We start from the raw sequence: 13730 nt of genomic DNA on the forward strand, positions 1-13730 counted from the left end.
TACTTTACCAACATGTGAGAATCTCAGTACTTTCTGCTTGATTTAACATTAAAGTGTGGACTAATCTGTGATTTTTTTTTCTTTTTTGGATTAACCCAGTGGTTCCCAAAGTGGGAGGCGCAGTGCCATTGCAGGGAGAGAAGCGCTATGGATGAATGAAAAAAAACAAAAAACAGTCACACAAAAGTGTTTCACTGTAAAGATGGTTTGAAATGTGTTTTGTTGCAACCTGACGTGTGAAATAAACTTCAATGGAGTTTGAAAAAAAAAAAATGTGTGTATAGGTTTATGTGTGCCAGTTGATTTTTTTTTTCTTTTTTGGGGGAGATTTTATTGTAACCCATAGGGGGCCCAGAAAATCTTTGGGAACCACTGGATTAACCAATTAATTGGATGGAAAAGGTTCCAAATAGGAGATTTTGTTTACAGAATTTGAACCAGGTGAAACTAAAAATGCCACTTGAGGAGTTCTGTACGTTTTCTTAAAGCAAAATATACACATTTTTGCTCAATTTTTTTTCTAACCCTCCAGGGGGTCTTTTTGTGGGCTCTAGTGTCCCTTATATGACAGTAGGCTGACAGGAAACGGGGAAGGAGAGGGGGGAAGACATGCGGCAAATATCGTCGGGTCTGGGAGTCGAACCCGCGACGGCCGCGTCGAGGACTCAAGGCCTCCAAATATGGGTTGCGCTAACCACTACGCCACCACGGCACGCCACCATTTTTGCTCAGTTTTGGCTTCATTACTGCTCTGAGTGTGTTGTTCTTGCAGGTATTCTTAAAAATAAAACCAGAATATATTGTACGGCCGAAACGATTAATCAGATTAATCGTGATGAATCCATTATTAAAATAATGGATTTCTGCCACTTGAGCAGTTCAAGATAGAACTGATTCACAGAAAAATAAGTTTTTTGCATCTTAAATGGCCTTGTTTGACTTTGTATACTCTGGTTAACGATTAATCAGTTAGTAAATTAGTTGACAATTATTTCAATAATCAATTCATTGCGGTTAATCGATTCAGCCCTACTCCAATCTCCCATTTCTTCTGTAAACCACCAAACAGAAAACTCATCTACGCCCTTAACGAGGCAGCCTCACTTTCACTCCGACTTCTCCAAAAAAAAAAAAAAAAAGCTCCTACTTTAAAACCAGCCAGATGCAGAGTCAGAGAAGCCATGCTGTGTGTGATAAAAGATGGTGGTATCCACAAATCCAATCTTTGCTACCAGCAGAGACAGGTGGAGGCTGAAGGCCTAGAGCTGCAGATAGCTCACTGAACCAGCCTGACTCCCCACTGAGCTCGTCTCCCTGCTTCGGGTTTCTGAAAGAGGAAGAACTCGCAGAACTTCAGCTGCCACCTACAGACGACTAATGCAAACCTGAACAAAACCCACTCAGTCTCCCCTGATGCTTGAGGCTCGGCTTCCCCTTTGGGTGAGAGCAGGAGCGTGAATTCATGTGTGCACAATCACACCGTTTATCTTGAGGCAGATGTTACCCTGTGCACCTCATATCAAGAACCATCTTAGATGATTTTATGGTTGCAACTAGGGATTACTTTGGTCATCGATTATTCTGGCAATTAATTGGATAAAGAAATTGTTACATTATGCATGATTTTTCTGTAAAACTTGAGCTCATTTCATACCACTTTAGAAATTTGTTAAAAGATGCAAATAAACAAATGGTACAATTCATATTCAACAACACCTGTAACATCAACATGTGAAAAGCTCAACAATATAGTGCTGAGCTGACCGGTTGATTATATTTTGTACTAATAATAGCATAGCAAAAGGCGTTTAATGCACTTTTTTTTACTGAATTTGAAGCAGGTGAAGATGAAACTGCCACTTGAGCAGTTCAAGGTAGTTCAGATTCACAGAAAAATAACGTTTTTTTGCATCATAATGCAAAAAGCTTCTCTTTTTTTTATAGTTTTGGGTTAATTACTGCTCTGTGTGTTGTTCTTTCAGCAAATAGCCTTTTTTGAGTTTGTATACTCTTAACGATTAATCGATTACTAAATTAGTTACCAATTATTTTAGTAATCGCGATTAATCTGATTAATCGTTTCAGCCCTACAATATAATATAGTCTTATTTAGAAAAAAAAACAAAACATTTTTTTATTTTAAATGTACTTGACATTTTCGATAATGCATGTGTCAAAAATAAAGCAATGATTTTAGAAATTACAGGGGAACGATTACGCAAAAAGGTAAGATCTGGGCATTTTCAAAAATTTTATACCTTTTATCTAAAATTGATATGACAACTTTTAAGCCTTTTATAGACCTTGCAATAACCCAGCACTTTGTATTGGCCTTTATGCATAAAAACCCAATAAAATCGAATAACGTTTTCAGCTGCAATGTGACAAGATGTAACAAAGGTCAGGGATTTACTTTGCATTGGACAACCACATGAAATCCAGATAAAATACATTGAGGTTTGTGGTTGTAACACAAGGTTTAAATGTTTTATTTATTTTGCAAAGCAATAGGACATATTAAATCCCTCCTAATATTTTGTGATAGTTTATGAGATCTAAACAATTTTTTTTGTTTATTTATTTGTCGTTATAGCAGAAGAAACCCAATAAAGAACACACCGACTAACAGTTTAGTTTCAAAAAGCCTCATTAAATTGGTCTACACACTCTGAGGAGGAGTTCTCCCAAGCAGAGGAAGTTTCAGGCTTTGGAGTGTCACGCTTTGATCCGCGGAGCCGGAGCGTGAGCGGTGTGTGACAGAGACGAAGAAGCCAGCTGAACTAATTCTCTTCGCAGAGACAGGGCCGTTTGAGATTCCTTCAGAGGAGGCCGTTTGAGTCAGCTGCCGTGACCGAGCGCATCCCGAGTGATCGGGGCCAGCTATGACACGCCGGCATTCATCTTTGTCAGGCGGAATGGAAGCAGGCAGGCGCTCTGCGATTCCCTGACCAATAAGAGGTGAGTGGAGTTCAGGGCCGAGTGCAGATAGATGTTACAGGGGAACCATTATGCAAAATTCACATTTTGAATGTTTTCTAGCTTCCATTTGGGTCTCTACTGCTTCTAAAACCAGTTTAAAAGTTTTATACTTACTAATAGAATAAAACATGGAGAACCATCATTTAGCTTTATCAGGACAAGAATCCAGAGAAACACCCAATAGTTCATACATTATGGACTACTTATTCTTATTAAACATGGGGAACAAATATTTAGTTTAATACTTTTATCCTTTGGTCTTTCTTTTGGTTTGTTGTTTTGTTTGTATTTCCTTCTAACTCATGTAAAGCTCTTTGAACTGCCTTGTTGCTGAAAATGTGCTATACAAATAAAATTACCTTACTTTTGGTAATAAGCTAATGTTTTTTGGTGTCTGGAAAATGAGTCGTTTCAAAAACCTCATGAATGTAACGTCACAAATAAGCAGGCACTGCCCGTCATCAAGTAACCTCAGTGAAGCCCACCCCGTTACCTAGCAACCCCAGGAGAGTTCCACCCGTCACCTAGCAACCAAAGCAGCTCCAGCACATTTGGTCAGCTGGTTTTACTGCTGAACAATGGCTGCTGGAAAAGACTAGGGTCGAGGGGTATTACCATTCAGAAAACACTTGCTGCATGCTTGTTGATTGTGCAGGAGGCCCCACTTCTGCTTTTCAAAGATTAAGGCGCAGTCTGCCGTTACCTAGCAATCCAAGCAGACGTCCAACACATTTGATCAGCTGATTTTACCACTGAATGAGCTGTACAATGGCTGCTGGGAAACACAAATGTTTTCTTGTTGACTTAACATCCAGAAACCACTTGCTGCATTCTTCTTGGTTGTGCAGCAGGCCTCTACTTCTACTTTTCAATGAAGTACGGTTATATAATTGCACATCTGTCTGCAGCCATTTTCACGTGCGAGTGTAAACGTTGAGTTGGAGGGCGTGGCCGGCAGACGCTTATTTGGATTTAAAGTGGCATTTAAGAACCATTTATGAATCAATTTTAATTATTTAGGTAAATCACATCTACTAAAACGAGTTCCCCAAAACTCAGCTAACTTTAGGCTCATAAGATTTCTGTCAAATCTGCTTCATGGCAGCAGGAATATGTTATCAAACGCTACTGTCAGACTTAAGAAGAGAGTGACAGAAAGCGACACTCTACCCGAGCTGCAGCGGTGTTGTTTAAACTGATTAACTGTCCCGCTGGGTAAAGACACCTGCCGGGCGCATTCCTCATCCATATTAATGCTCCTGGAAATCTAACGCCTGGAGAAAGTTGCTTATCTGGGTGTGTCACTTTGACCCCTCTGAGAACCTCAACAACACACACAGCGAGCCGAGCTATCAGCCTAATGGAAAAGTAAAAAGGCTTGCTGTGGTTGACTGGAGCAGAGCAAACACAGAGAGACAGATAGGACAAGACGGGAGACAGGTGGAATACACACAGGATGTCCACACGGCCTCATCTAGTTTACTGAGCACACAACCTGGATACACACAGAGGAAACAGCCATCATGCATCGACACATTGCGTTTTATGACTTCTGCATGTACAGGCTGGGTGTAATGTGAACGGAAAACACTGTCATGTGAGGAAAACTGACTGACTTATTAGGTAAGTTTGGGCTAAAACTAATCCAGTCTGAGTCAGGGAGGTCAAACAGAGAGGGTCACTCCATCCGACTCACCTCAGGTGTTTGAAATAAGGTTTCAAATACCAATTACCACCATTATTGATTAATCTGCCAGGTGGGAACTCAGTTAATCTATGAAATGTCAGAACAAGTTGCAGCTTCAAGGTAATGTTCTCATTCATCAAAATGCAACGATCAGGACTTTCTTGGCCAACACCAATTTAGTGATTTAAAAAAGAAAATCTAATAAAGTGCTTTTGATGCATCTAATTCACAGGATGAAGAAAAAATTAGATTTTTAACATTTGACCTGCAGATCAGAGAAAGCCAAAGTAAAATTGGCCACTTCTGATTAATTTGTGCATCCTTACTATAAGCAGCAGGATACAGTAAATTAGGCAAGATAACAAATAAGTTTCACATTTATTAGCCTAAAATATTGAATAATCCCAATGGGGTTTTTTTTTCTTACTTAAAATCCAACTAAATATTCAGCCTTTTTTCCCTCAAACAATCAGTTAATCAATCATAGATTACCAAACTCCCTTCACTAGCTCTGATCGGTGACCAATAGTTCAAATACTGAAAAATCTAAAACATTTTCCTCATCAAAAAAAATCAAAATTGCAACATTTGTTATATTTTTTCAGCTGCGGTTCGCTTTCACACTCCACTGTGTCAAACGATCCAAAACGTTAAAAAAAACTTGTTCCTCCCTTCACCTGTGGTGGCGCTGCAGCAAGAACCACTAAATGAAGCAACACACAAACCTCTGAAGAAGGCATGAACACAACTTCATGAAATGTAAACAAAAATGGATAATTTAGTAATCGATTAATCGCTAACTGGAGAATACGATGGGGGAAAAAAGCCCATTTCCTGAAAGAACGACATACTCAGAGGAATAATTAAGCCAAAACTGTAAAGAAAATATATTAATTTTGTATTTAATATAAAAGAAAAACGAAGATATGTCCCAGAACTCCTCAAGTGACAAACACAGTTCACCCAGTTCAAATTCTTCAATAATAATAATACAAATAATAATAATAATAATAAACAAAATAAAATCTCCCACTAAACACCTTTTGCTAACCAATTATCAATCAATAATTCTGAAAATTAATCAACAGATAAATATTAAGTCAAGCAGAAAAGGCTGAGCTTTTCACATCTTGATGTCAGAACTATTTTTTAGCTGCAGATGAATTATTTGTTTCAAAAAATTATCACGCATTCACTAAATGAATGCTGTGTTACTACATTTTAGGCAATAAAATGTTTATATTCTTATTATGTATATTAAGAAACTGATTTATTTGGATATTTAATGTATTTCTAATATGGTATAAAAATGTTTTAAGTAGTTAAATGAAAACTGTGCTGTACATCTATTTTTAATTCGATTAATCAATTAATCATCTAATTGATTACTAAACTACATTCAGCTTAAACTTGTCATTTTTTCAGGATCAGCACCCTAGGATTTAAACTGTTTGTTATTTACATCTACAAAAGTTTTTCTAATATTGTATTTTAAAAATCCTTAATGTGTCAAATGAAAAATTCCAAGAATGTGCTCATTTTTATCTGATTAACCGTCAGAATAATCGATGTAGCATTGAAATATGTGGAACAGTGGTGTTAGAGATGTTTGTTTTCATTGAATTATATATAAAAAAGCCACTTTGTGAGAGCATGTGGCATGTCAGTGATTTGAAGCAGCGTTAATCTGCACACTTCCTGATCTTTGCTTATTGCTCTGGAGGCAGCAGCGGCAGCTTGTGCTGACGTGCTCTATAGGCTTAAACACCCCCGGTTCCGAAAGCCAGGCCGGGCACATTCATATTGATTACCGCTGCTCTGCATGCGTGCACACTTACTGTATTCAAAAAGACCAAAATAAAGAAAGTAGCAGAGAAAAGCTGCTGATGGGGGCAGCTTTTCTCCGGCAGCCGCTTGACGGCGACCACCGGCACCGGGTAGGGGGCTCCGTGCACGCCGGACCAGCCACCCTGTCCACACGCATCTCCACCAAATCAATGCCTGCCCACTGATAGTAGCAGGCCTTTTATCACACGGCTCACATCCACAGACAAAAACACAGGGAGAACAGCCACAAATCACGCCGTGGCTGCCGTGGCTTTGTCCCGGAGGGAACATCCACCCGGGCGCCGGCTGGGGCGGACCGTGCCGCCGGAAAAAGCAGTCGAGGAACGGAAACCCTACCTTCCGACTCATCGCTGTCCCCGAGTAGAAGTAGTAGGCTATTCCCAGCACCCACAGCACCGCAAAACACAGCAACACCCTGGATTTCCTCCGCATGGCTGAGAGCTTCGCGTCGCTGTTCTCTCTCCGGTTTGCGTGATCCGCGACACCCCGCTTGAAGCCGAGCACTGTGTCCGGTGCGGAGCGCGTCGCTTCGCCGTGCGGCTTCGCCAGCCTTCGTTCAGTCGGTGAGGGGGAGCGGAGAGAGCAGGAAGCAGCGAGCCAACATCGGCGGGGTTAGAGGGCAAAGGCTAAGCGACTCTAATCCAATCAAACACCGGCTCAGGCAGCGCTGGAGGAGGGCCGGGGGGTCGGCGGCGAGTCGAGCCGTGCGGTTCCGTGCCGGAGGGGGTGGAGGAAGTCCCGATTGGGAAGCGAATTGTTAGAAAGATTCAGATGTGGCTGAAGGAACAGAGGGGGGAAATATATCACTGTTTCAGTTTCCATGTGCGGCCGATAGGGGCACTAGACACACTTTAAACCGGGTTAAAAGCAGCGAACAAAAGATGAGAGCAAAGAAGAACCTCAGATGAACCTAAAACAGCTTATCATTGATTATTGATGATTATAATTATTAGTGATGACAATAATATATTTTTTATATTTTATAATCATTAATCTAAATAATTAAAACTAATAATTTTAATAATCATAAATTTATAATAAAAATAAATATTACTATTATTATAATTATGTAATAATAAATGTAATAAAATAATTGGTATTATATTATAATTTTATTAATTATTTAATCATAAATTGATTATTATAAATGTTATTATTATTATTATATACAATTTTACATTTCTTGAAATTAAAACATTTTAAGAAATGTACAGTTTTAAATAATAATAATAATAATAATAACAATTATTATTATAAAAGAAAGGGGCAATTATTGGAAGATAAAAAGACAAAATTCCTTTGTTGATCAGTTCTAGAGCTCCATGTCAGTAATTGTATTGAAAATATTTGTACATACATTAAATATTTATACAAATGTAAACATATAATACTGCGTTCCTTTAAATCAAGGCTAAAACCCACCTGTTTAGAGTTGCTGTCGACCCATAACCACTGGAACATTAACCCACATATTTGATGTGTATTGATGATTTTGATGATGCCACTCGTCAAAATGTAATGTCTGTTATTGATTTTTCAATTAGTGACTGTATGTTGTTCTTATGACTTTTTATTTGTGTGTTTTTATGATTTAAAGTACTATTAACTGCCTTGTTGCTGAAATGTGTACCTTGATGTCACCTACTTTTCCGCTCTGTGGGACAATAAAGGCTATTTCTTTTCTTTGTAGAAGTATGACCAAATGTGTGACATCAGTATTGGAGAACTTTTTTTAAAAAACACTGAATAATCAGTGAGAAATTCTCCGCTTTGTCAATCTGTCAGTGTTGAATCTTTCAAACCTCAATTGTTTTTCCAGAAAGGTGTCAAAATATGACACTTTTCCCATATAGTCATATTCTAAAATAACCTGAATTTACTAAATAATGTTCAAAATATTAATACAAATACACTATATATTAGTGAATGTAGTTGTAATTGTATGCATATATCAAATGATAAATGGTTGTAATAACTGTTTATATTGAAATAAGAGCAAAATATTAGTTCAGTAATAGATTGTGTGTCACAAATACTTCAGTCAAGATGCAGGAAAACAAAACTTTGGTTTGTTGGTGTTCAAACATCTGAGAGATGGATCGTAAAACCTCCTGTTCCTTGTAAAAAGGAGGAATTTCTCTTTGTACTGTGGGCCAATCTCAGGACGTGATTAGTCAGTGAATGAGTCAAAGGTTGGAAATTTTCAGTTCAGCGGCTCATTGCCGGGTTCAAGGCAAATGTGACCTGCAGATGAACTTTGTAATCAGCCTGTTAAACTTTACAGAAATTAAGAAATGCATTTCTGTAAAGGGCATGAGTCAGCTACTTTTATTGTATCCAAGTCTAAAGGTTAAATCAGAAAACAAGTACAAATCAGTTAAAAACCCATTTAACAGAAATATTTCTGTGTGATGTAAAGACATGTTTGATACGGTAACCTCAGTATATTGCCTACAGAGGGTTTTTTAAAAAAAATTTAAAATATGGCTCACTCTCCAGAGTGCTTTGTCTGGGGGTTTCCATGACAACTATTCCTAATCACAGATTACAATCAACAGGAAGTGGATTTCCCTCTTTATTCTGCAGAGTGTAAACACTAACCTGTTAGCTAACTGAGCTAGCATCGTATTCAAGATTTCTTTTATTTTAGTCTTTACTGAGTTTGATCAGTTCTGGTTCAAAATCTAATTTAAACTGGATTATTCTATGCTAAATATAGGCTCCTCAAAACACTTACAGAGTAAAGCCCTTGTTCCTTAAAACACACACACAAAGAATGTATAGAAATATATTTGAGAGGCTTCATGGATGCAAAGCAGGACCAAATAGTAGAGAGAGAAAGAGGAAGTTCATATTATATCTTCCATCAATCATATTCATTTTAAAGGGGAGTGGCCAAAGCAAATGAGGTGGATTAGCAGTGCTTGCCAACAACTGATGGTGTCATCCAGAACTTGAATATCATCCCCGCTGCCTGGAAATCTGAGCTGCTGGCTGCTTATGACAGTCTTCAGTCAGAGGATCTCTTCAGATTTGTTGCTACACTGACTGCTACAGGAGATCCTTTCGGAGAAATCAAGTGTTTTTGAAATGGCTAAAATATTTTGGTCTGATTAAAGAGTCCTGCTGTTACGGCCCTGGGCCTTGTGGGCTGGGTTGCAGGTGCTTTTGTCTGTCTTTGTGCTCCTCCCCTTTGCAGGTGCTGTTGGCCCGTTGATTTGGAGCACAGAGTATTTAAGCCTGGCTGCTTCCACCTTCTGGGTCGCCTTCGGCGTCCACTCTGCCGCTTGTGGTGCTCTGCTGTCGGCCTCGGTCCCCCCCTCCTGTTGCACATTTGAGTTTGTCTTTGTTTTTGCACTTCCATATGTAGTCATACAACACATCCAAGCATTTGCTTATACACCACTGACTTTGACTTCCCCAATCCATTATAGTTTTTGTTAATAAATATTCCTTTTTCTGCACTTTAACCACTGCATGGTCTCCTCCAATTTTTATGACCTTGAGTCAGTCGTAACACCTACCAACAGTTTAATTTGAAAACCTTTTTGAAGACATAGATTCTTAGTTCTTTTGTTTTATTTTGAAAGGCCGCATCGTGAACCCAGTACTTTGAATAGTAAATCAAATTAGGAGAGGCTCATCAAGGGCAGCATTCAAACAAGAACTGCAATCCGTCAGTCTACTGCTGGGTTGCCATAGCAAAAAAAAAAAACAAACAAAAAAAAACATGCACTCCTTTTCCAGAAAATAGATAAATCAGGAACTGCAGATGCTGAAAATGACTTGTGATAATGAAACAACTGTCAATTTAAATCATGATGTGCAATGATTGATTCAAAGCGTATAAAAACTCCTGTAGCAACAGCTGATAAGAGTCTCAGTAGCAGTACGACAATCTTAAAAAGTCTGAAATCCCTAAAATGTTCTACATTTAGTAAATGAATAGTTTCTTATTAAACAGCCACACCACTGTGTCTCTAATTTAATTATTTTTGTGTCATGAGTCTCTAAACAATTTATTACTTCCAGTAATTCATTTGCCACCCTAAGAAAAAAAAGCCTTAATCGTCTTAAATAAAATACAGTAATCTTTGCATAATTTAAGATATTATTATACAACGCTGCCAGAAAGTATATTTCAAATATGTCACTTCAACATTCCAGATTATTAAGCAAATTTTAATTGTGCAAAGTTAAGCTGTGGAGATGCATAAAGAAATGTTCAAATGATTTTACTTAAAAGTGTTAAATCAGGTAGTAAGATTAAATCTTTGTTTTTGTAAAGAAATTACCGTCAGATTCAAGAAGTCACTTGAACAGAACTTGTCCGACAACATGAAGTAGGACAAATTATTTTAAAATTAACACATAAACCTGCACAAGATTGAAGGAGGATGTTCTGCCGTCAGTTTATGACTTCAGGAATATTTCATTTATTCAAGAGCAAAGGGAGTCAAAGCACGCCAGTAAGTTCACATGTGAATGGCTTTAGAAAAGGTTTTGGACTGGCCTAGTCAAAGTCCAGACTTAAATCTGATTGAGATGCTTACGTTAATGATTGAATACCCTCCACTGTGGATGAATTAAAATAATTCTGCAAAAAAAGTCAAAAGTGATGTGAATATCAAACACAACCAAGGTGTCAAAACCAATTATTAAAGTTTAAAGTTAAATTATTTCTCTGTATAAATTATTTGGTCACCTGAAAATTGAGTTTTATAGTTAATCAGATTATTCTTGTCTAATATTAACATTTGTTTGATAATCTGAGAGATTTGAGTGTGATTAAACAAACAAACAAAAAAATCACAAACAGAAGAAAGCTTTATGGTGCAGAAAGCAAAACATCTCAGAAATGTATTCATAAATTTATTTTGCATTGGATATAAAACCTTATAAACAAGATAAGCACACAGATTTATAAAACTCATGATAGGAAATAAAACGTAAGCAGTTAATTTTCAGCTCTACTAAAGTCTTCAGTGACTTTGATCATGATCACTTTGGATCCGGTTGTTTCGGGTCAGACGGTGTACTTGTCCTCTCCCTTGCCTCTGTGTTTTGTGGTAGTGGGTGTAGTCGCTGTAAAGCTCGTTGAACACCTCTCTGACTCCGGCGTTCAGCCCGGCTCTCAGCAGCTTGATGTCCGACTCCAGGCACAGGTCCAGGACGCAGTAGACGCCCTCAGTCAGGTGGAGCTTCACGTCTGGCCGCAGGGTGACCTGCAGAGGCAGAAAATATGCAGATTAAAGGAAAAGAAGAGACGGAGGAGGAGATAATGAGGCAGAGAGAGGTTTCCGCTTCATAAATCACAGATTCTTCACTTTATGAAGTTTAATTTTGGTTATAATAAAAATTATTACTCCAAGCTTTCACATTTCCTTACAGAAACACTTTAATAGCCTCTTATTTTCACGGTCATGCTGATAAAGTATTCATTCATGTTTCCTCAATATTTTGAGATTACATCAAACTTTACATAATCTATGACAGATAAACATAAAGTGGTTAATTAATGTTACTTTGTACTTATTCTGCAACTAAGCCTTACCTTAGGAACCGATATTCAATCAATTATTCTGACAATTGATTAATCAGGTAAAATAATAAGCATATTCTACATGTTTTTCATTGAACCACTTGAGCCTTTTTTATAAAGTATTAGAAATATATCAAGAGATGCAAATGAACAAATAATTAAATATTTTTTTAAATAAGAAACTAAATATTCTATTCCTAAAATGCAATAACTATAGCATTATATTACTGAATTTGAAGCAGGTGAAGATAAAACCACGCCACTTGAGGAGGCATGGGTAAACATATTTACAGACAAAAGTGATTTTAACTTAAAAGTATATATATATGTTTGTTTAAAATAAATGTCATTTAATCAAATGTTAAATTAGTTGACCATTATCTAAATATTTGATTAATCACGATTAATCGTTTCAGCTCTAATTCCCTTCACATTTCAAACAATCAATGAAGTTAATTTGCATAGCACATTTCAGCAGCAAGATGTTTTACATAAGAAAATAAAAAAATTAGTTATAAAGTTATAAAGAAAACATAATGCAGTCAGCAACTGAACAAACAGTTTGATGAGAGCCGTCACCAAAATCATTCACATCAAATAAGTTGGCCAATGTTTGTTTTATTATGGTTCTCTAGAGTAACTCTAGACTGGTGGGTTTTTAGTCTAGATTTAAAGTAACTCAGTGTTTCGGCTGTTTTGCAGTTTTCTGGAAGTTTGTTCCAGATTTTGTGGTGCATAGAAGCTGAATGCTGCTTCTCCTCATTTGGTTCTGGTTCTGGGGATGCAGAGCACATTGCAAAAATACAAAATCTTACCAGGTAATTCTGGTCTAGTTTCTAGTGTAAATATCTTGGTACGCTTAAAATAAGACAAATTGACTTACAAGTATGTTTTCAACAAGATACAGGAGCTTGTTTTGAGTAAACGACTCCTTAATATTGATGAAAAATTATTAGCTCAGTTGGTAACAAGGGGAAAATGTGTTATAAGTGAAACAATCTGCCAACTGAAGCAGTATTTTCCATTAATGTTAAGGGATTATTGACTTAAAATAAGCTCCAATATCTTGCTGAATATTTACTTGCAAGTTAGTTTTTCTCATTTCCAGTGTATTAAGATATTTGCACTAAAAACTAGATCAGAAATATTTGGTAAGATTTTGTGTTTTTGCAGTGCAAACCAGAACAATACCGAACCTGTACTATTACATTTACAAACCTGCAGCACTGACGCTGGACCTTTGTTTAGAGACACATTTTGTTTATTAAAGTGAATATTTTGATCCACACGAGGCTGAGCTGCAGCTCAACATGTGAGACAAAGGCAAGACAAGCAGACAGAGCGAGCTTTTCTTTCTGCAACGACAGGTAAACACATTCCGGTCGAACAACAATCATCGTGATCGGTGAACCCTAACCAGCGAGGCAGCAGGACATTTAATAGCTTCTGCTTATTCATCTCAGATACATTACACTCATCGAGGGTTCAGGTGGCGTCCGCCGTGACGCGGTCCGCGCCACAGACATTTGTTAGACACGGCAGTCGCTCGGAGCCGCCCATGCTAAGTGATTTAAACAGCAAGGCTCCCATTATGAGGAACCAACCTGTTATGTGTCACCACAAGCACCAGCTGATGAAATGTGATGAGGAGTTCAGGGAATCTCCAAATGCATC

At 37.7% G+C, this 13730-nt stretch overlaps 2 protein-coding genes across 2 annotated transcripts in view; both read right to left on the bottom strand.

The window, feature by feature from the left end:
• Window positions 1–7326, bottom strand: part of galnt2 (UDP-N-acetyl-alpha-D-galactosamine:polypeptide N-acetylgalactosaminyltransferase 2) — a 73854-nt gene extending 66528 nt beyond the window's left edge. Inside the window, exon 1 of the mRNA XM_032560950.1 lies at window positions 6851–7326. Coding sequence (XP_032416841.1) covers window positions 6851–6946 — 96 coding nt within the window. The 5' untranslated portion in view covers window positions 6947–7326. The remainder of the gene's footprint in view (window positions 1–6850) is intronic.
• Window positions 7327–11159: 3833 nt separating this feature from the next.
• The window catches only part of urb2 (URB2 ribosome biogenesis homolog), a 30573-nt gene continuing 28002 nt past the window's right edge, over window positions 11160–13730 (bottom strand). Inside the window, 2 exon segments of the mRNA XM_032561009.1 lie at window positions 11160–11564; window positions 11566–11739. Of these exon segments, the coding sequence (XP_032416900.1) occupies window positions 11541–11564; window positions 11566–11739 (198 nt within the window). The 3' untranslated portion in view covers window positions 11160–11540.

The sequence above is a fragment of the Xiphophorus hellerii genome, chromosome 4 (assembly GCF_003331165.1).
Source record: "Xiphophorus hellerii strain 12219 chromosome 4, Xiphophorus_hellerii-4.1, whole genome shotgun sequence".
Classification (NCBI taxonomy): domain Eukaryota; kingdom Metazoa; phylum Chordata; class Actinopteri; order Cyprinodontiformes; family Poeciliidae; genus Xiphophorus; species Xiphophorus hellerii.